The sequence below is a fragment of the Rhinatrema bivittatum genome, chromosome 6 (assembly GCF_901001135.1).
Source record: "Rhinatrema bivittatum chromosome 6, aRhiBiv1.1, whole genome shotgun sequence".
Lineage (NCBI taxonomy): Eukaryota > Metazoa > Chordata > Amphibia > Gymnophiona > Rhinatrematidae > Rhinatrema > Rhinatrema bivittatum.
The window spans coordinates 308,181,470-308,203,961 of record NC_042620.1 but is presented as its reverse complement, the minus strand read 5'-3'; the positions used below and the strand labels follow the sequence as shown (position 1 = coordinate 308,203,961).

The following is a 22,492-nucleotide window of genomic DNA, read 5'->3' as shown; positions in this document are numbered from 1 at the left end:
AGGTTTCGGCTCTCATAAGGGCAGCAGTCTGCAGCAGTTATATGCTGCAGGTGAGTTTACGATGGGTACAACAATTACAGAGTGCCAAGGACCTCTTGCCTCCTGAAGCGCAGCAGGCAGAACATTTAGAAGCTGCTGGTGGCTTATGAAGCTGACCGCCTTGAATGACTGCATTTCATCCAGGACCATAGTCTCTGCGGTCTCAGCTAGGAGACTTTTGTAGCTCCAAAATTGGGCCATGGATGTTTCTTTGAAGGCCCAGCTCAGGGTGCTTCCCTTTAAGGAAAGGTTCCTCTCTGGAGAGGACCTGGAACAGCTGATGAAACAACTGGGGGATAATAAAGTGCACAGGCTCCAGAGAACAAGCCGTGTAGTCAGAAAGGTTTCCCGGCTCGCTCTCATTTCCGTGGCCAGCAGCACTTCCATCAGGAGCAAAGCCTCCGGGTGCAGGTCAGCGACAGGCCTCAGGGAGGTCACAGCCTTACACCCAATCCTTTCATGGACGCAGACCCAACTGGGAAGACCCCATCCAAGGAACCAGCAGCGTTAAGTCCTCACAATGAGATGCCAAGGCCCACTCCTCGGTTCCGCTTATCGGGGGCCGGTTGACTTTTTTTTTTTTTTTTTTTTTTTTTACCAGGAGTGAGCAATGATCACATCGGATCAGTGGGTTCTAAGCATGTTAGAGCACGGTTACATGTTAGTTTGCTTGTCTGCTCAGAAACCTGTTCCTGGTGTTTCCCTGCAGCTCCCCTGTAAAGAAGCATGTCGTCTACAAGACCATTCAGAGACTCCAAGAGCTAGTGGCTATTGTTCCTGTTCCCCGCGAAGAGCAAGGCCAGGGGAGGTATTCTATTTACTTTGTGGTACCAAAGGAGGGAACTGTTCCATCCAATCCTGGACTTGAAAAAGGGCAATCTGGCCCTAAAGGTGCCCCGTTTTCAGATGGAGACTCTCGATCCGTGGCAGTGAGAAAGGGAGAGTTCCTGGGCATCTCTGGATCTCATGGAGGCCTACTTGCATATCGGGATACGCAGGGACCAGCAGAGATTTCCTCAGGTTTATGATCTTCGGTCAACATTTTCAGTTTTGCACCCTACCGTTCGGCCTGGCCACGTTAACCACGAACCTTCACCAAGGTGAGTCGTGGTGGCAGCGGCTCTATGGAGAGAAGGGATCTTGGTCCATCCCTACTTGGACAACTGGCCCAATCCGGGCGAAATTGGAGGAGTTGTGCTCTCAGGCAGTGGAGGGCAGTATTACTCCGCCTGCGCTCTCTGGGATGGGTTGTTAACGGAGCCAAGAGTCATCCAGGCTCCTTCCCAGGTTCTAGAGCTTCTGAGAGCTCAATTCATATACTCATTTGGGCAAGGTTTTTCCTTTCGGAGGAGAGGATTCTCAAGCTGCGAGTTCGTCCAAAACCTGTTGCAAATACGAGTGCCAGGGTCTGGGACTATTTACAGGTTCTTGGCTCCATGGCATCGACCTTGGAACAGGTCCCGTGGGCGTTCGTACACGTGAGACCCTCCAGAGTGCGTTGCTGTCCTGTTGGAATCCGTTGTTGGGACAGTTTCATCTCCAGCTTCCCCTCCCGGACGCCACCAGGTCCAGCCTCTCGTGTCAGCTCGCTCAAGGCCACTTGGAATGAGGGGTAGACCTCGAGGTCCCTCAATGAATAATGGTGACCACCGATGCCAGTCTCTTCCGGCTGGGAGCTGTAAGCCAGACCACGTGGTGCAGGGTTTTTGGTCCCCGGAGGAGGCATCTTGGTCAATCAATTGTTGGGAGATGAGAGCAGTGAGGCTGGCTCTGGAGAGCTTTCTCCCATTTCTACGCAACTGAGTGATTCCGGGTCTTGTCAGACAATGTAACTTCAGTGGCCTACAGATGCCTGCCTGATTTTTTGATTCCGCTCGAGAGTTTGATTTTTTTTCTGTCACACTATATAGCAGGATGATTTCATAAATGCGCTTAATTTGTACATAGTTGAGACTCATAAATTTGGTTTGACCATTTAAATTTTGGATTCTTGTTACCTCTTTAATTCTGCTTTGATGTTGTTGTTTATATTGAAGGGGACTGCAGGTGGTGCATCCTACTTACAGGGGTGCCCTTCAAGTTTTTCTCTGTCTCCATCTGCTGGAAGGGAGGCATAACCCAGCAGTCTGGGCTGATCTGTGGAACTACAGAAATGAAAATATGCAGGTAAGAACCAATTTTCCTTTCATCTTTACTTCTCTGGATGTATTTAGAAAAATGGAAGCTGAATTATGAATTTACTTATTTAATCTTAGTACCTTTTAATCTTTTTTTGCTTCTCTCTCTCTTTTTCTATTGATTTTAGCTGTTCCTTCCTGGCTCGCAGGTGTGGTCCTGGCAGGATTATAGTAAGGGGCCCTCTCCTTTTGTCATCCATCGGCTGGACCATCTTGTGCTGACTGTGAAGAACATTGAAGACACTGTGGCCTTTTACTCCAAAGTCTTGGGCATGGAAGTGGTCACGTTCAAGGTAATGCCCAAGGTGGCAAACCATTGCTTTTTTGTGTTAGTTGATCTGGATGTACAGTGGTGAAATCCCCAGCTAATTTTCCCCATCCATCACTCATTATGTTATCTTAAACAAGTCATCCATTTTCCCTGTGCTAAAGTGCAAATTGTAAGTTCTTTAGTGAAAAGCAGAGTAAGCACGTGAGTTACACCTTCTGCATTTACTGTTAACTAATGTACATACGTTTGTACTGAAATTAATGCTATTGAAATAAGATGTTAATCCATACAAAGGATCTTTCATCAAGCTACCTGTGTTCATAGAATTATTTGTAGTGGTCCAGAGTACTATTCATACTTTGATGTGTGCACAAAACATACTATAATATCTCAGTGCTAAAATACTATAATAGCTCTCCTGCTATAATAGCTCGCGTGCTAAACTTTCAAAAGGGAAACTTTGATAAAATGAGAAAAATTGTTAGAAAAAAACTGAAAGGAGCAGCTACAAAGGTAAAAAGTGTGCAAGAGGCGTGGTCATTGTTTAAAAATACCATCCTAGAAGCACAGTCCAGATGTATTCCACACATTAAGAAAGGTGGAAGGAAAGCAAAACGATTACCAGCATGGTTAAAAGGTCAGGTGAAAAAAGCTATTTTAGCCAAAAGATCTTCATTCAAAAATTGGAAGAAGGATCCAACAGAAGAAAATAGGATAATGCATAAGCGTTGGCAAGTTAAATGTAAGACATTGATAAAACAGGCTAAGAGAGAATTTGAAAAGATGTTGGCCGTAGAGGCAAAAACTCACAGTAAAAACTTTTAAAAATATATCCGAAGCAGAAAGCCTGTGAGGGAGTCAGTTGGACCGTTAGATGATTGAGGGGTTAAAGGGGTACTTAGAGAAGATAAAGCCATTGTGGAAAGATTAAATGATTTCTTTGCTTCGGTGTTTACTGAAGAGGATGTTGGGGAAGTACCCATACTGGAGAAGGTTTTCATGGGTAATGATTCGGATGGACTGAATCAAATCACGGTGAACCTAGAAGATGTGGTAGGCCTAATTGTCAAACTGAAGAGTAGTAAATCACCTGGACCGGATGGTATACACCCCAGGGTTCTGAACGAACTCAAAAAAATGAAATTTCAGACCTATTAGTAAAAAGCTTGTAACCTATCATTAAAATCATCCGTTGTACCTGAAGACTGGAGGATAGCTAATGTAACCCCAATATTTAAAAAGGGCTCCAGGGGCGATCCGGGAAACTTCAGACCGGTTAGCCTGACTTCAGTGCCAGGAAAAATAGTGGAAAGTGTTCTAAACATCAAAATCACAGAACATATAGAAAGACATGGTTTAATGGAAAAAAGTCAGCATGGCTTTACCCAAGGCAAGTCTTGCCTCACAAATCTGCTTCACTTTTTTGAAGGAGTTAATAAAGGTGAACCAGTAGATGTAGTGTACTTGGATTTTCAGAAGGCGTTTGACAAAGTTCCTCATGAGAGGCTTCTAGGAAAAGTAAAAAGTCATGGGATCGGTGGTGATGTCCTTTCGTGGATTACAAACTGGCTAAAAGACAGGAAACAGAGAGTAGGATTAAATGGACAATTTTCTCAGTGGAAGGGAGTGGGCAGTGGAGTGCCTCAGGGATCTGTATTGGGACCCTTACTTTTCAATATATTTATAAAAGATATGGAAAGAAATACGAAGAGTGAGGTAATCAATATGCAGATGATACAAAAATTGTTCAGAGTAGTTAAATCACAAGCAGAATGTGATAAATTGCAGGAAGACCTTGTGAGACTGGACAATTGGGCATCCAAATAGCAGATGAAATTTAATGTGGATAAGTGCAAGGTGATGCATATAGGGAAAAATAACCCATGCTATCATTACACAATGTTAGGTTCCATATTAGGTGCTACCACCCAAGAAAGAGATCTAGGCATCATAGTGGATAACACATTGAAATCATCGGTTCAGTGTGCTGTGGCAATCAAAAAAGCAAACAGAATGTTGGGAATTATTAGAAAGGGAATGGTGAATAAAACGGAAAATGTCGTAATGCCTCTGTATCACTCCATGGTGAGACCGCACCTTGAATACTGTGTACAATTCTGGTTGCTGCATCTCAAAAAAGATATAACTGCGATGGAGAAGGTACAGAGAAGGGCGAACAAATTGATAAGGGGAATGGAACAGCTCCCCTACGAGGAAAGACTAAAGAGGTTAGGACTTTTCAGCTTGGAGAAGAGACGGCTGAGGGGGGTATATGATAGGTGTTTAAAATCACGAGAAGTCTAGAACGGGTAGATGTGAATCGGTTATATATTCTTTCAGATAATAGAAAGACTAGGGGGCACTCCATGAAGTTAGCATGTGGTACATTTAAAACTAATTGGAGAAAGTTCTTCTTCACTCACTGCACAATTAAACTCTGGAATTTGTTGCCAGAGGATGTGGTTAGTGCAGTTAGTGTAGCTGGGTTTATAAAAGGATTGGATAAGTTCTTGGATGAGAAGTCCATTACCTGCTATTAATTAAGTTGACTTAGAAAATAGCCACTGCTATTACTAGCAACAGTAACATGGAATAGACTTAGTTTTTGGGTACTTGCCAGGTTCTCGTGGCCTGGATTGGCCACTGTTGGAAACAGGATGCTGGGCTTGATGGACCCTTGGTCTGACCCAGTATGGCATGTTTTTCTTATGTTCAGTAAAATGTTCTGCTATGCCCTAATACTCTAAGGGGTGAATTATAAAAGCCTGGCACGCGCCAAAACCAGGGCATACGTGCAGAAGTTGGGTCGGTGCGCACTGCGTGGATTTTAAAAGGTATCTGAGAACGCACGTATCTCCTAGTACATGCAAAATAAGTTGAAAAAAGGGGTGGGGCATGGGCATTCTGGGACTTTAACATAAAATATGCGTGCAGATACTTGCTTGAAGTAGCTCAGGCCATGGTCCCCTACTGTGTAACTTTACTTCTGCTATGGATGGCATGAGAGTCCAAGATCAAAGAAAGGTAGGATGGTCAGCAGGGTTTTAACAGTAGGGGCTAACAGGGTAAAAGGGACCCTGATTAACTAGGGGGATTAGGAAGTCCTATCCTTTTACTTGGGAGGATTGGTAATAGTGTTGGCCCTTATATCTACTACAATCCCCCCCACTTACGAGGTAGAGGTGGCATTTGCACGCATTGGTTGCACATTTACATGCACACAGCCTCTTTTATACCATACGTGCATATGTAATGAAATGGCTGTGTCCTTTGCGCGTGCTGGCATACCCGTGTATGTGTGCGGCTGTTTCAGAGTTACCGTGTATGGCTTCAGGGATTTGGTTCCCAACCAGATATATGAATTGATACAGCCTAATGCTTGACTGTTTTAGACTCTTACTATTTTGAGGCTCAGGTTCTGTTACTCTTTTTTGGTTAGATCCGTCTTTTATTTCTATCCTGTTTTTGTTATGTTCTTAGGTTATTTTATGCCGTTTTGTGCATGTAATATTGTAAACCCCTTTGATCTAATGCTAAGCAGTCTTTAATGTGGCAAATAAATATTTGCTTGTCAGTGGTAAATTTTGGGGAATTGTTTATTTCTGCGGGATCTATCAGTTGTCTTAAAATAGGAATATGACCCCCTGGAGCCAATGTGTTTGAGTGTTTTTTGCATTCGTGGGCAGTAACACAATGCAGCGTGTATGTTAAATCATTTTTATGCACACTGGGTGTGTTGTGAAATGTGAGGCCTTCAGCAACCAGGAAGTGCTTTGAAATCCTTGTACACCACCCTGGAGTGTTTTAGTGCCTTTACAAAAAAGTCCTGGCACCAAAACAATCTGCAGACTCTGCTTAATGCCCTTACACCGCCTTGGGTGAAATTTACTTTCCAAAAGGTGGTTAATAAATGCAAATAAATAATAAAGTAAAAGTTAACTTTGAATCCCTTTCTCTTACTGTTTCCTGTGAAGCTGTCACGAGGCTGGAATAGTTATGAGGTCTTCAGCCATTTGTGCAATTGCTCTGCTGTTGGTGGGTGCCTGGTAGTCAGTATTGAAAAAAGTTTCCTCAGTTTCATAATTCTCTCAACAAGTCAAACTGCTTGATTTTTCTCATCTGTTTTATAAATGTGGGACTATTTCTGTTTTCTTATTGTTTCGTTATAACTTCATTATCTATCATATACAGTTTTCAGTTCAACAACTTCAAGACAGTTCTCTTCTTGAAAGGAATAGAAACATGAGATGGAAAATAAAAATAACACTTAAATCAACCTGAAAGCAATAAGCATAATCTCTTGCCATGTAAAGTCCACAATAATGAGACACACTAATGCTAACCATGGAAAATAATCAAGTAAAAAAAAAAAAAAAGGAGAAATCACACTAGTTTGTGTTTTTGTTTTTGTTTTTTTTTGGTTTGTTTGTTTTTTTACGGCACATAGTGCTTGCCTCCTAGAGCAGGTTCTTTGTGGCTCATGTGCACTATATTATCTCACCCTAACAAAGCATTTTTCCTCCTCTTGGTCTTTAAAATTACAGCTGAGCCCGTTGCTGCTGTGAATGTCATCCTTGAGCTATATCCTATGCTACATCATATTTCAGAAAGGTTAATGTCTTGCCTTGACTCCTCCAAGTCAGCTCCATCTTCATATCCTCAGTAGCCCACCCCTCGATCGCTTTTGTGCTCCTGTTCATTTTATCCCAGAGAAAAATGTCTTCCTATCTAGTGCTAACCCTGGTTTCCTTTTGATTCTAAAATTGTGTCTGGATTGAGCTTAGTTTGCTTTCTGTCTTTTTTTTTTTTTTTTTTTTGGGGGGTGGGGGGGGTGGTCAAGTAAACTCTACAGATATGAATTAAGGCAATCTTCAAACACGTAAATTGGGTGTCTGAATTTTCTTCATGCGGTACAGCTACAAATAAGCAAGGGCTTCCATAGCTTTTTTTTAGCTGAACTAAGGAGAGGTGATCCTGGGGGGGGGGATGGCAAAGGGTGTGTCTTGGGTAAGATCAGAAAATAACATACAAATTGCATTTTCAAATCTGCATGCATTATTTTCCATGAAAAAGTACCCGCAGAAAAAGCAGCACAGAGGTCTACTGCTGTTTTTTATATCCCTGGCACTTTTCAGTGGGAAAGTATGCACATGTAGGCCTCAGCAGCATTTTGCTTATCTTTTTTTTTTCTTTTTTTCCCTTTTTCTTTATGACAGGGAAATCGAAAAGCATTAAATTTTGGAAACCAGAAATTCAATCTCCATGAAGCCGGCAAGGAATTTGAACCCAAGGCTCACAGACCCACCCCTGGCTCCATAGACCTGTGTCTGATAACCAAAACTCCCTTGGCAGAGGTCGTGGACCACCTGAAGGTTTGTGAGACGTTTTTTTCTTTTCCAGTCCTGTAATGCTGATGGACCAATTTGCCAGTAGTGCTTGGCCAGTATTGCCACACGGTGTTATAATTATGAGTTGTGAAAATAATATTTAATTCGCTCTCAGAAAACATTTCAAAACATTCCCTTCAGTTCTTTCCTGAAAATGAGAAAGGTGGGTATTCAGAAGCCCTTGACTTCAAATTTTTCCTAAATTTATTATTATTATTTTTAGTCTTTTCTCTAGCCTGTTCTGGACATATCCGCTTATAGCCTGCCTCATGGGATGGAGTTTGTCTTAATGCATTGTGGGACAGGTTAACACTGAACTCTGCTCCATGCATCAGACTTCTGCCAGCAAGCGAAAGATTGAGGTGCTTCATCAGATTCGTTAGGATTGAGCAAAATTACAGGCATACAATAAATAATCAGATAATTAAACCATGGGAGCACAGGAGCAACGAAGAAGGAAGCTGGAAATAATTTAACTTAATTATTAAAATTTATGGATTGCCTGGTGCACACAGCTCTGGGCGATTTTATAATAGTATGTACATAATCATATACAGAAATACACATAATCAAGAATAACAAAGAGACAACAAAACAGGCAAACAAGGCCAGCCTGATTAAGAGCCCATTCAAGAGAAAACTCAGCATAGTTACAGAAATGCTAATCTAAAAAGGTGTGTCTTCAGCTCAGCTTTAAATTTTTTTTTATCTCAGTCTCGAGCCGCAGATTGATAGAAAGTGAATTCTAAAATTTTAAGAGCCGCTTCCGAGAACTCTGTTTCTCGTGTCTTTTTTAGACGGGCCAGTTTGTGTGAAGGGATATCTAACGTGCCCCAGCTAAGAGAAGGTAGATTTCTGGTAGAAATATAAACTTTCACAAGTGCATTGGCCCAAGGAAAAGAGTTGAGCTGGAGAAGATTATGCGCCACGACAGCGATCTTACACTTCACTCGCCATTGAAGCAGGAGCCAATGTAACATTCAGCCCGATCCAGTAAAGTCCGTGGGAGAGCGGACTAACGCCCGCTCTCCCGGCGCGCGCACCGGCCCCTCGCCGGTGCGAGCGATCCAGTATTTAAATTAGGCGACGCGGTGCAAACGAGGAAAAGGAGGCGCTAGGGACACTAGCGCGTCCCTAGCGCCTCCTTTTGGCCTGGAGCGGCGGCTGTCAGCGGGTTTGACAGCCGACGCTCAATTTTGCCGGCGTCGGTTCTCGAGCCCGCTGACAGCCACGGGCTCGGAAACCGGACGCCGGCAAAATTGAGCGTCCGGTTTTCGGCCCGACAGCCGTGGGCCGAATTCAAATTTTTTTTTTTTTTTTTACTTTTTTTTACTTTTGGGGACCTCCGACTTAATATCGCTATGATATTAAGTCGGAGGGTGCACAGAAAAGCAGTTTTTACTGCTTTTCTGTGCACTTCCCTGGCGCCGGAAGAAATTAGCGCCGACCTTTGGGCGGCGCTAATTTCTTAGAGTAAAATGTGCGGCTTGGCTGCACATTTTACTTACTGGATCGCTCGGGAATACCTAATAGGGCCATCAACATGCATTTGCATGTTGAGGGCGCTATTAGGTGCCGCGGGTGGGCCGCGTGTTTTCCTCCCCTTACTGAATAAGGGGTAAGGGAAAACACGCGTCCAGAGCAGGGTGACAGTGCGCTCCGACGGAGCACACTTTACTGGATCGACCTGTTAGATAGCAGAGGCGTTATATATTCCCTGATGTGCGTGCCAGTGATGAGATGCACTGTGGCATTGTGGAGAAGCTGAAGGGCCTTTTAAGATGTAGGCAGGAAGGCCCAATTAAACCTCATTGCATATAGGGAGGTTGTAGCCTGTGACTTTTAAACTGGTCTTGGAGATGGATATGAATAGCTATGGCAGCCCACAAGAATCCTGCTAGCGCACAGCTTTAACGGCTTTTACAAGTGGGAGAGGGAGCGGCTCCCACTGCTGTGGCCTGAAGCAGTCTCTGCTGCCGGGCCATGGTGAAGATGAGCCACTGCCACTGCAGCTTGGTACTAGGCCATGGTAAAGAGAAGCTGCCGCCTCTGCTGTGGGTTGGCAGCTCCCTTCCACTGAGTCATGGTGAAGAGGAGGGCTGCTGAGGAGAGGGGAACGATGGGAGGAAGAGAAGGCTGGAGGGAGGTGAGTGAGGGAAGGGGGTGAAAATAAGGAAAGGCTAGAGATGGGGAGGGAAGCTGGAGAGGGGGAGGTGGGGGAGGAGCAAAAAATAAAAAGAGCAAATGGGAGAAATCGAGAAGGCGCACTTATGGGGTGGTGCAGAGAGCAGGTGCTTCAGACCACACTAGCAAGGGATTGGCTGGGAAAAGACTGAACTAAGGTTCTCTTTTCCTTAGAAATGAAGGAATGAGTAGAAAGCTATGGCAAAAGTGATGCACAGTATTGGACACAATGGCATCAGGTTCTGAAGAGAAAGAAATGTCAAAGTCTTAAAGTGACATCTGGTGTTGGTATTCAGCCAGTGCATGTGACAAAGAAATAGCAGGGTGAAAATTTGGGCAGGTTGAAAATGAAACAGGATGCAGCCTATTGTGCCATTTGAATATGCTAACTGACACTTTTCAGAAGATTGGTGAATAAAGTAGCAGTAATCAAGCTCTGACATGGCCAGTTCCTGCTTAGTAGCAGGAACTGTAAGAGAGAAACTAATCTGAATATATCTGCATCATTCCTAGCAGCAATGCAGAGGATAGCTAGGGAAAAAAAAGATATAAAAGAACTGGAGGAGGATGAGGCCCTGTCTCAAACCTGCTTTAAAGCAACAGATGATGAGACGTAGAAATCACAAAGGTCTGGCTAATCCTCAGTTTCTCTTTAATTTAAGGTTGTTTCTGTCAGGAAGCGTTCTCATTCTTTATCCCATTGCAGTTGACACGTCATAGGAAATTAAAACAAATGCAGGTTATATAGTTAGTTACACCCCCTCACCTGTGGAGGTTTGTTATGACTTTGGCTGCTGTGCAGCCTCCTCACCACAAGAGGCCCCTCATGAGCATGCTTCCTTGGCTGGCCCAGTCTGTCCTACCTATCTGCTCCATGTCCCAAACTCCCCCGCCTAGCCCATGCCTCAGTGCTTCGGCATCGAGTTCCCTTGGGCTCCCTGCATTAGCCTCCTGTTACTTCCTGTGCGCCTCCGGGCTTCTCGCTTACCTGTCTTGCTCCGTGGCCTTGGGCCTCTGCTCTTCTTGTCCTGTAGCCTTCAGCCTTGCCTGCTTTGTTATTCCCCTCTGTCCCCGATTCCTTCCCTGTTGCTGTCCTACTTCCCCCTGCTTCCTTGCCTCGCTGCCTTCGGGCTTTTGTGTTTCCTGTTCAGTGTAGTCTTGGTTTGTCTTGTCCCGTCATTATCTGTCCTGTTCACCCTGGTTCTCTCATCCAGCTCACGATTACCTAGATTCAGTCTCACACTTACCTGCACGCTATCCTGATTCCACCCATACCTGCACTCAGTTCCTGTGTACGGACCACGCTTACCTGCACTCACATCCACGCCTACCCCCACGCTGTTCCAGTGTTTCCCGACTTTCACCCTTACCCCCACACACCCAGAGACTTGCACCCAGATCCAGAGACTCTAACCAGCCTTTCCAGATATTCTGCTGTGGCTCCTATTCTCCTGTCCTGGGTCAGTTCACCCCACCTGGCTATCGCCCAGCCGTACAAAGGTTGTTCACAGTACTGTGTTATATGCACGTGTTTGAGTTCTGTACACTGGCCATTAAGAAATTGCCATACTGAGTCAGACCGAGGGTCCATCAAGCCCAGCATCCTGTTTCCAACAGTGGCCAAATCAAGGTTACAAGTACCTGGCAAGTACCCAAACATTAAATGCATCCCATGCCGATAATGCCAGTAATAGCAGTGGCTATTCCCTAGGTCCACTGGATTAATAGCAGTTTATGGTTCTCCTCCAGGAACTTTTCCAAATTTTTTTTAAACCCAGCTACACTACCTGCCCTAACAACATCCTCCGGCAATGAATTCCAGAGCTTAATTGTGCATTGAGCAATAAAGAATTTCCTCCAATTTGTTTTAAATGTGTACTTGCTAACTCATGAAGTGCCCCTTGTCCTTCTATTATCTGAAATAGTAAATAACTGATCCACATTTACCTGTTCGAATGCTTTCATAATTTTATAGACCTCTATCATATCCCCCCTCAGCTGTCTCTTTTCCAAGCTAAACAGCCCTAACCTCTTTAACATTTCCTCATAGGGAAGCCATTCCATCCCCTTTTATCATTTTGGTTGCCCTTCTCTGTACCTTCTCTAGTGCAACTACATCTTTTTTGAGATGCGGCAACAAGAACTGTACACAGTATTCAAGGTGTGGACTCACCATGGAGTGATAGAGGCATTTTGACATTTTCAGTTTTATTCACCATTCCCTTCCTAATAATTTCTAAAATTCTGTTTGCTTTTTTGACCACCACAGCACATTGAGACGATGATTTCAATGTATTATCCACTATGACGCCTAGATCTCTATCCTGGGTGGTAGCTCCTAACAGTGTGTAACTACAGCATGGGTTATTTTTCCCTATATACATCACCTTGCACTTCTCATCTGCCATTTGGACCCCTAATCTTTCAGTCTCGCAGGGTACTCCTGCAATTTATCACACTCTGCATGTGATTTAACTATGAATAATTTTGTGTCATCTGCAAATTTGATCACCACACCTGTCATATTCCTTTCTAGATCATTTATAAATATATTGAAAAGCACTGGTCCAAGTACAGATTCCTGAGGCACTCCACTGTTTACCCTTTTCCACTGAGAAAATTGACCACTTAATCCTACTCTCTGTTTCCTATCTTTTATCCAGTTTGTAATTCACGAAAGGACATCTTGTTGCGCCAGGAGGTGGACCCTTGGCCTAGTGCAGGATTGGTAGGCTCCCTGTTTAGACCAGAGAGCGTCTGCCACCAGGAGGCGGAGCACCGGAGGAGTCAGAGGCTAGCTGGAGCTTCGCCACTAGCAACCTAGGGTTCCCTTGGGTTGAGCCCTTGGTTACCTGGCCACCTGGTCTTAGGTGGGCCTCGCAGGATCTCCTTGAGAGAAAGTTCAGGATTGTGCCCACCACGATCAAGGGCGCGCAGTCCATGTTCAGGCTTGGAGTCAGAGGTACAAGAGCAGGCCAGAAAAGAGTCTCTGCAGCTGGCATACTTATTAAACTCTTTAAACCACTTCCCTGACCCCTATGAACTTTCAGTTTTATGTAACTATATCTTTATAATCGGATCTCCCTAATTAGCCATTATAAGTGTTTGGTCTTGCAAGGAAAACGATATAGTGCACTGAAGAGAGGGGGTCACGTGAGGTGGTGAGCCGGGAAGCCGTTCCTCTCGGAGCTTTGAGTGCCTCCCTTTCATATTGCCGGTAATCTTACTTTAGAAGAGCCTGGAATCGCTAAAAGTCAATCGAAGTGAAGAGTGTACTTGTCTATAGACAAGTTTATGCAAAAATCGCCTAACATCATGCCTATTAAGGGGGCAAAAAAAGATAAAGAAAAAGCTGGTGGGGAAGTTTGGCTGATTCAGGCCTTTCTAAAGAAATGAGCACTTAGCTAACAAAGGCAGCGGTATCTGCTCTAAATCAGAAAATTGACCTCTGCATCAGAATAAATACATTTAAAATAGTCTATTACAGAGTTCAGCTCTAGGATGGACAATATAGAGGGAAGGATTGTGGTGGCAGAGATGAGCTGGTGACATAGGAAGGCAAAATTAGGAAAATTGAGAAACAATTAAATTTACAAGAAGGGAAGATCGATGATTCAGAAAGAACTATATTTGAACTATTCACTATAGTTGAAGCCAAACTGGTAGGTGTTCTAGAGAGCTGGTTCCCGGAGGCTTTAAATATACCAGAGTTACAGAGAGCGTTAAAGATTGAGCAAGCACACCATCTTGGCAGTAAATGAGTGAGAAACTCGGCCACGAATAACAATAGTCAAGCTGCTAAATTTTGCTCACAAGCAAGTGGTGATGCAGAGGTTTCGGAAGGTTAAAAGAGTTGAGGTATCAAGATATCCCCATAAAGCTATTTCAAGATTACTCCCTTCTTGTTTGAGTAAAATGGAGAGAATTTAATCACTAAGTGCAACCATCATGCGACGAAAAATTAGATTTGCTTTATAATACTGCGAAGCTCAGAATATGGAATGAAGGGAAATCTCAATTGTTTGGAGAAGGCATGCCAATTTATAAACAAGCTGTAAGCAATCAAGTTTGATTGGAAGAGCTGTGATTGAAAATTGCTTATGATATTTGAGAGTTGATATTCACTTTTATAATAAAGTTTCTGAATTCAAGTTGCTGAACTGTTATGGAGAATGTGCTGCGTCTCTGGATATTTACTTACGGGGCTATTCCCTAAGTAAACTTGATTAATAGCAGTTAATGGACTTCTCCTCCAAGAACTTATCCAAACGTTTTTTGAACCCAGCTACACTAACTGCACCAACCACATCCTCCGGCAACAAATTCCAGAGCTTTATTGTGCGTTGAGTGAAAAAGAATTTTCTCCGATTAGTCTTAAATGTGCTACTTGCTAACTTCATGGAATGCCCCCTAGTCCTTCTATTATTCGAAAGTGTAAATAGCCAATTCACATCTACTCGTTCAATACCTCTCATGATCTTAAAGACCTCTATCATATCCCCCCTCAGCCGTCTCTTCTCCATGCTGAACAGCCCTAACCTCTTCAGCCTTTCCTCATAGGGAAGCTGTTCCATCCCCTTTATCATTTTGATTGCTCTTCTCTCTACCTTCTCCATCGCAACTATATCTTTTTTGAGATGCAGCGACCAGAATTGTACACAGAATTCAAGGTGTGGTCTCACCATGGAGCGATAGAGGCATTATGACATTTTCCGTTTTATTAACCATTCCCTTCCTAATAATTCCTAACATTCTGTTTGCTTTTTTGACTGCTGCAGCATACTGAGCTGACGATTTTAAAGTATTATCCACTATGATACCTAGATCTTTTTCGTGGGTGGTAACTCCTAATATGGAACCTAACATCGTGTAACTACAGCAAAGGCTATATTTCCCTCTATGCAACATCTTGCACTTGGAGCAGTTGATAAAGCAGCTCGGAAATAATAAAGTTCACAAGCTACCGGAAGACAAACCTAAAGGGCCAAAAGATTTTATGACAGTTCGCTCTCGAGGCCAAAGGCATTTCAGTCTGAGCAGGGCTCCAGGTGTAGGCCAGAGACAGATCTCAGGGAGGTTTCAGACCTGGTACCAGTCCTTTCTTGGACGCAGAGGGAACCGAGAAGTTTCCGGGTAAGGGCCTAGCGGGGCCAAATCCACACATTGAAGTGAGGCCGACCCACTCCTCAATCCTGGCATTCGGGGGTCGGTTTACTTTTTTTTTTTTTTTTTACGAGGAGAGGGTCAAGATCACGTCTGACCAGTGGGTTCTAAGCATGATAGAACATGCTTTAGAATTTGCTTGACACTAAAGCCTGTTCATGGTATACCTCTGTGCTTCTCCAGTAAAGAAACTTATCGTTCAACAGACCATCCAAAGGTTAAGAATGCTGGGGGAAATAGTTTCTGTCCCCCAGGAGGAGAGGGGGATGGGAAGGTACTCCATTAATTTTGTGGTGCTGAAGAAGGAAAGGATATTGCATCCAATCCTAGACTTTAAGAAGATGAACTGAGCTCTCAAGGTCCCCCGTTTCAGGATGGCGACTCTCGGATCTCTCATAGCGGCGGTGCAAAGCAGGGAGTTTTTGTCTTCCCTGGCTCTCAAGGAGACATATTTGCACATTGGGATTCACCGGGATCATCAGAGATACCTCAAATTCAAGATCCTCGCGAAGCATTTTCAGTTTTGTGCTCTCCCTTTCGGTCCAGCCACTGCTCTGAGGACTTTTACCAAGGTAATGGTGGTGGTAGTGGCAGCCCTTAGAAAGTAGGGGGTGTGGTGCATCCATATCTGTACAATTCTGGTTGCTGCATCTCAAAAAAGATATAGTTGCGATGGAGAAGGTACAGAGAAGGGCAAACAGAATGATAAAGGGGATGGAACAGCTCCCCTATGAGGAAACACTGAAGAGGTTAGGGCTGTTCACTTGGAGAAGAGACGGCTGAGGGGGGATATGATAGAGGTCTTTAAGATCATGAGAGGTCTTGAACGAGTAGATGTGAATCGGTTATTTACACTTTTGGATAATAGAAGGACTAGGGGGCATTCCATGAAGTTATCAAGTAGCACATTTATGACTAATCGGAGAAACTTCTTTTTCACTCAACGCACAATTAAGCTCTGGAATTTTTTGCCAGAGGATATGGTTAGTGAGTTAGTGTAGCTGGGTTCAAAAAAGGTTTGGATAAGTTCTTGGAGCAGTCCATTAACGGCTATTAATAAAGTTGACTTAGGGAATAGCCACTGCTATTAATTGCATCAGTAGTATGGGATCTTCTTGGTGTTTGAGTAATTGCCAGTTTCTTGTGGCCTGGTTTGGCCTCTGTTGGAAACAGGATGCTGGGCTTTTCTGTGCATTTTCCCGGCGCCGGCAGAAATTAATGCCTACCTTTGGATAGGCGCTAATTTCTTAAAGTAAAGTGTGCAGCTTGGCTGCACATTTTACTTACTGTATCGCGCAGGAATAACTAATAGGGCCAGCAACATGCATTTGCATGTTGCGGGTGCTATTAGTCTCGGGGGGGGGGGGGGGGGGGGAGGTTGGACTGAATAAGGGGTAAAGCTAGCACGTTGAAAACGTGCATGCAAATCCGGGTTAACAGTGCGCTCTACTGGAGCGCACTGTAATGTATCGGCCTGTAAGATTGGCAAGATATATGATTGTATGTTTTCTCTTGTCCACAAAACATAATAAAGATATATTTTAAAAAAAAAAAACTGCAGTGAAGACATTCTCCAGTTGGGGAATCTTCTTCAGGTCAGTGCGTCAGACTGGGTTCAAAAAAGGTTTGGATAAGTTCTTGGAAGCGAAGTCGATTCACGGCTATTAATAAAGTTGACTTAGGGAATATCCACTGCTATTAATTGCATCAGTAGCATGGGATCTTCTTAATGTTTGGATAATTGCCAGGTTCTTTTGGCCTGTTTGGCCTCTGTTGGAAATAGGATGCTGGGCTTGATGGACCCTTGGTCTGACCCAGCATGGCAATTTCTTATGTTGTTATAATATGCCATAATAAGCACACCTATCCAAAGTAATTCAATTGACTGGATAATGGTGTCTTTACATTTTTAATAATGAATATTTTTCCTCATTAAAATATTTCAGTACATGGGTAAGGATGACTTTAGAGTGCAATTTTTATAACTTCAAATTTAATTCCGTCCTCCAATTCCATGGCTCTGTTTCACGATACTGGCCGTACTCTTTCATGGAAAGGAGAGATCATTCTGGTCTCAATCCCATGTACAACATGCTGTTTTGCTAATCCTGAGGTTGGTCCAAAATTAACCCATTATGTCCCAAAATTTTTAAGATGTCCTCTAAAAATAGGAAACAGGGACTTAGTGCTGGCTCCAATAAACCCATTATCATCACTGTTATTCTTATGTCAAATCAAATCAAACTTATTTTATCTTGTCTTTCCAAGAAAGCTCAAGGTGGGTTACAGGAGAGTATGGGTAATCTTATCTTTTTGAAAATGAACTAATGGCTTAATAAAAAATCTCCTTGTTTTTAAATTAGGATCTTTTGAAATGGTCTACTTTTAAAAGAAAAAAAATGGAAAAATATTGCAAGATTCTGATTCTCTTTCTTCACTGCAGGCTTCTGGGGTGACGGTAGAGGAAGGCCCAGTAACCCGAACGGGTGCTGTGGGAGAAATAACATCTGTCTACTTCCGGGACCCTGACAACAACCTGATTGAGGTTTCCAACTACACGTTCGAGCAGGGAGGCAGAACTAAAGAGTGATTGCTCCAGGCCTGTTTGGACACCTGGCATACAGCTTTCTGTAGGAAATAATGGGCAAATGACTGGGTTATCAAATATACAATGTGCAGAAGAGAACTGAGCAATAAAAGTAATGGCAAGATAGGATGGGGGATCTTATCTTTTAGGCTCTGGCTTCCTGAGTGTTTATTACTGTGCTCAGCTATTGCGACTACCCAACGTATGGGCAAAATTGTGGCTTGCAATTGAGGTTCATCTGTATACACATAAGCCAATGTTTGAAAGCTCTTAAGAGGAATATTTTACGGGAGGCAGAGGGTGCTATCTTGGCTTCCATTGAGATGTATTTGCAAAAGACAATTTTTAAGAAAGTGGCAACGGGAGATTCTACACTCAACATTTTTCTGTCCAAAGGGAGAGTTGGCAGCAATGTTAACCAAGGGCAAAAATGCACATGTAACATACTGCAGTGTTCATTTTTAAGTATCTGAAAAGTAAGAAGAAAGGGATAGATTTTATAAATGTACGCCGGATTTTATAAGATACGCGCATAGCCTATAAAATGTGGAGTTGGCGCAAGCAAGTGGGTGCACCGAGCCCTGCACGCGCTGCCCATTCCCTCCGAGGCCGCTCTGATTTCGGAGTGGCCTCGGAGGGAACTTTCCTTCGGCCCCCCCCCCCCCCCCCAACCTTTATCGTGAAAGTTACGCCTGTGCCGATCAGCCACCGCTGCGCGATTCCCCGGCCCGGGAGCGATTTTGGATGCCTCTGCCATGCCCCCGGGCCGGCACCACGCCCCCTGCATGCCCCCCTGCATGCCCCGAATGTTGCGCCGCCCGGGGCTTGAGCGCACCGCCGAGCCTATGCAAAATAGGCTTGGCACGTGCAGGGAACTTTTGAAAGGGTTACGTGCATATCTTATGCGCGTAACCCTTTTAAAATCTACCTCAGTGTGTGAGAGAAGGCTCTACGAAAGGGGAAACGTCAATGGTTTATTATTGTTTCGGCTTGTACATAATACTTAAGTTGGTGCACTGTACAACATATTCTATACAGATATATCCAGCCCCGGCCTAGAAGAGTGTACCAGATACATGGGTATTTAAGGTAATGGAAGACAAAGACACTTTATTGCTTTTGAGAGAGAGAGAGAGAATCTCAGTATTAGGAAAATGGGTCAGTTTACTATTTATATCACTGTTATGGGGGTGGGGATCAGGGTGGGAAAGGCTTGTGGGGCAGCTTCAGATACACCATCATATATACAAACAGCACTAGACACTTGTGAAGGTTGAGTGTCATTTGGAGCGCAGAAGCTCCAAGCTGAGCCGAAAAAAAATTGTGTAAGTGAGTGGCTAGAGGTAGAGTACAGGCATCCTCATTTACCCAGTCCCTTATTTTACATTGTTAAACTTCTTTTGCATTTTAGTTAAGAATTCCACTAAACAAACTCATTGTCCCTCCAGACGCAGCTGCGTTCGGTGAAACACAGGTCCGTGTCGGGGGACCCTTTTGAGAACTGTGTTGTTCTGACAGATGAGCAATGGAGTTGCCGTTTCGAATGAAATATTAAAGGTTATTTTCTTCACGAGCTATTTTAAAGTTTGGGACTGAATTACTTTGTTTGCATCTCCTTGGATGTTGATGATAGGCTGCTAAAAACCATTTTTTGGGCCTTTGCCAAATACGTTATATAATAATTCAGAACATACTGAATAACCCCCTTTATGACTATTAGGGATGTGCAGAGCAAAAGTTTAAGTTCATATGTCCATAAGTCGAAAGGGGGTCCCATTTGCGGTCAATATGGACATATGGAGAATTCCATAAGTTGAGTCTATGTCCATATGTGCAAATAAAAATTTAAACCCCTCACCCTCCTTAATCCCCCCCCCCCCCCCAAGACTTACCAAAACTCCCTGGTGGTCCAGCGGGGTCAGGACGCCCCCCGGAGCGATCGCGCAGAAAATGTCAAGTTTGGTCATATGATCAGCACTCCAAACATTGCATCATTTCCACATTTTGTCTTTGGCAATTTCTTTTTATAAAGGTTTTTGTGCCTCGCTTTTTCTTTTCCTTCAGTATATCTAAAGGCTACAGGTAGTTTTGTTGATGGTTTGATTCACTTTCCCACTTGCAGCAATTTAAATAGTATTGTGTTCCATATTCAGCCTAGAGAAAAGAATCACGTGACGCGGCGTCACGTGATTCCCCGCGCGATCGCTCCGGGACCCTCCATTCGACCCAAAAGGAACTTTTGGCCAGCTTGGACACCCCCAAGCTGGCCACCCCCAAGCTTGGACACCCCCAAGCTGGCTACCCCCAAGCTTGGACACCCCCAAGCTGGCCAAAAGTTCCTTTTGGGTCAAACGGAGGGTCCCGGAGCGATCGCGCGGGGAATCACGTGATGCTGCGTCACTCCGACGTGGCGCCGACGTCACGTGATTCCCCGCGCGATCGCTCCGGGGGACCCTCGTTCGACCCAAAAAGAACTTTTGGCCAGCTTGGGGGGGGCCTCCTGACACCCCCAAGCTGGCCAAAAGTTCCTTTTGGGTCGAACAGAGGGTCCCGGAGCGATCGCGCGGGGAATCACGTGACGCCGCGTCACGCCGACGTCACGTGCTCCTCGCAAAGGAGTTCAGAATTGGCAGAAATGGCGTCCTGACTCCTCGCTGGACCACCAGGGAGTTGTGGTAAGTCTTTGGGGGGGGGGATTAAGGAAGGTGAGGGGTTTAAATTTTTATTTTGGATCAACAATCGCGATTTCCAACGTATTCAACATAGCTATGTTGAATAAGTTGGAAATCCGATCGTTTACGTCTTATCACTTTTTTAAGTTAAAAAAAAAAAAAAAAAGTAGCGTTTTACATTTAAGTTCAAAACGAATGCACACCCCTATTGTTCGCCTCCCCCCCCCCTGTAACAGGAAGGTGATTCATAACCAAAGAAATTGCCATACTGGGTCAGTCCAAGGGTCCATCAAGCCCAGCATCCTGTTTCCAAAAATGGCCAATCAAGGCTGCAAGTACCCAAAAACTAAGATCCCATAGCCACTGCTATTACTGGCATCAGCATGGGATCTTATTTTCTAAGACAACTTGATTAATAGCAGTTAATGACATCTCAAAGACCTTATCCAAATCTTTTATAAATCCAGCTACTCTAACTGCACTAACCACATCCTCTGGCAACAAATTCCAGAGCTTAATTGTACATTGAGTGAGAATTTTCTCAGATTAGTTTTAAATGTGCTACTTCTAACTTCATGGAATGCCCCCTAGTCCTTCTATTATCTGAGAGTAAATAACTGATTCACATTTACCTGTTCTAGACCTCTTATCATATCCCCCTCAGCCAAGCTGAACAGTCCTAACCTCTTTAGACTTTCCTCATAGAAGAAATGTTCCATCCCCTTTTTCATTTTGGTTGCCCTTCTCTGTACCTTGTCCAGCACAGCTATCTTTTTTTTTTTTCTTGTTTTGAGATGTGGTGACCAGAATTGTACACAGTACTCAATATGTGGTCTCACCATGGAGCGAATCAGAAGCATTATGAGATTTTCTGTTTTATTCATCATTCCCTTCCTAATAATGCCTAACATTGTTTTACTTTGACTGCCGCTGCACACTGTATGGACTATTTCAATATATTATCCACTATGACACCTAGATCTTTTTCCTGGGTGGTAGCTCCTAATAAGGAACCTCATATGTAACTACAGCATGGATTACTTTTTCCTATATGCATCACCTTGCACTTGTCCACATTAAATTTCATCTGTGATTTGGCTGCCCAATCTTCCAGTCTTGCAAAATCCTCCTACAGTTCATCGCAATCCACTTCTGATTTAACTACCCAGAATAATTTTGTATCATCTGCAGATTTGATTACCTCACTCATCGTACAATGTGGAAATGAATTTATAAATATATTGAAAAGCATTGGTCCAATTACAGATCCCTGAGGCACTCTACTGTTTGCCCTTTTCCACTTAGAAAATCCTAGTTTTCTGTCTTTTTTTTGTTTTTTTTTAACCAGTTTGTAATCCACAAAAGGACACCACCTCCTATCCCATGACTTTTTTAGGTTCCTTAGAAGCCTTTCTTAAGGGACTTTGTCAAATGCCTTCTGAAAATCCAAATATACTACATCTACTGTCTCAGTTTTATCCACACATTTATTAGCTCCTTCCAAAAATAAAAAATGAAGCAGATTTGAGAGGCAAGACTGGCCATGGGTAAATCCATGTTGACTTTGTTCCATTAAGCCATGTTTTTCTATATGCTCTGAGACTTTGATCTTTAGAATATTTCCACTGGCTTTCCTGGCACTGAAGTCAGACTCTCTGATCTATAGTTTCCTGGATTGCCCCTGGAGCACTTTTTAAATATTGGGGTTACATTGGCCACCCTCCAGTCTTCATGTACAATGGATGATTTTAATAATAGGTTACAAATTTTAACTAATAGATCAGAAGTTTCATTTTTAAGTTCCTTCAGTACCCTAGGATGCATACCATCTCTTCCAGGTGATTTTCTACTCTTTAGTTTGTCAGTCTGGCCTACTACGTCTTCCAGGTTCATAGTGATTTGGTTCAGTTCCTGAATCATCTCCGGAACTGGTATCTCCAACATCCTCATTAGTAAACACTGAAGCAAAGAATTCATTTAGTCTTTCTGCAATGGCCTTATGTTCCCTAAGA

General features: G+C 43.6%; 1 protein-coding gene across 1 annotated transcript; it reads left to right on the top strand.

Annotated features, from left to right (window-relative positions):
- The first annotated feature begins 238 nt into the window (after positions 1-238).
- LOC115094720 lies at positions 239-17,934 on the top strand. The gene is made up of 5 exons (XM_029607976.1): positions 239-450; positions 749-968; positions 2,345-2,509; positions 7,704-7,859; positions 17,665-17,934. Exons 1-5 carry the CDS (start codon positions 239-241, stop codon positions 17,809-17,811), a joined length of 900 nt encoding a protein of 299 aa, XP_029463836.1. The 3' UTR covers positions 17,812-17,934.
- Positions 17,935-22,492: the final 4,558 nt, after the last annotated feature.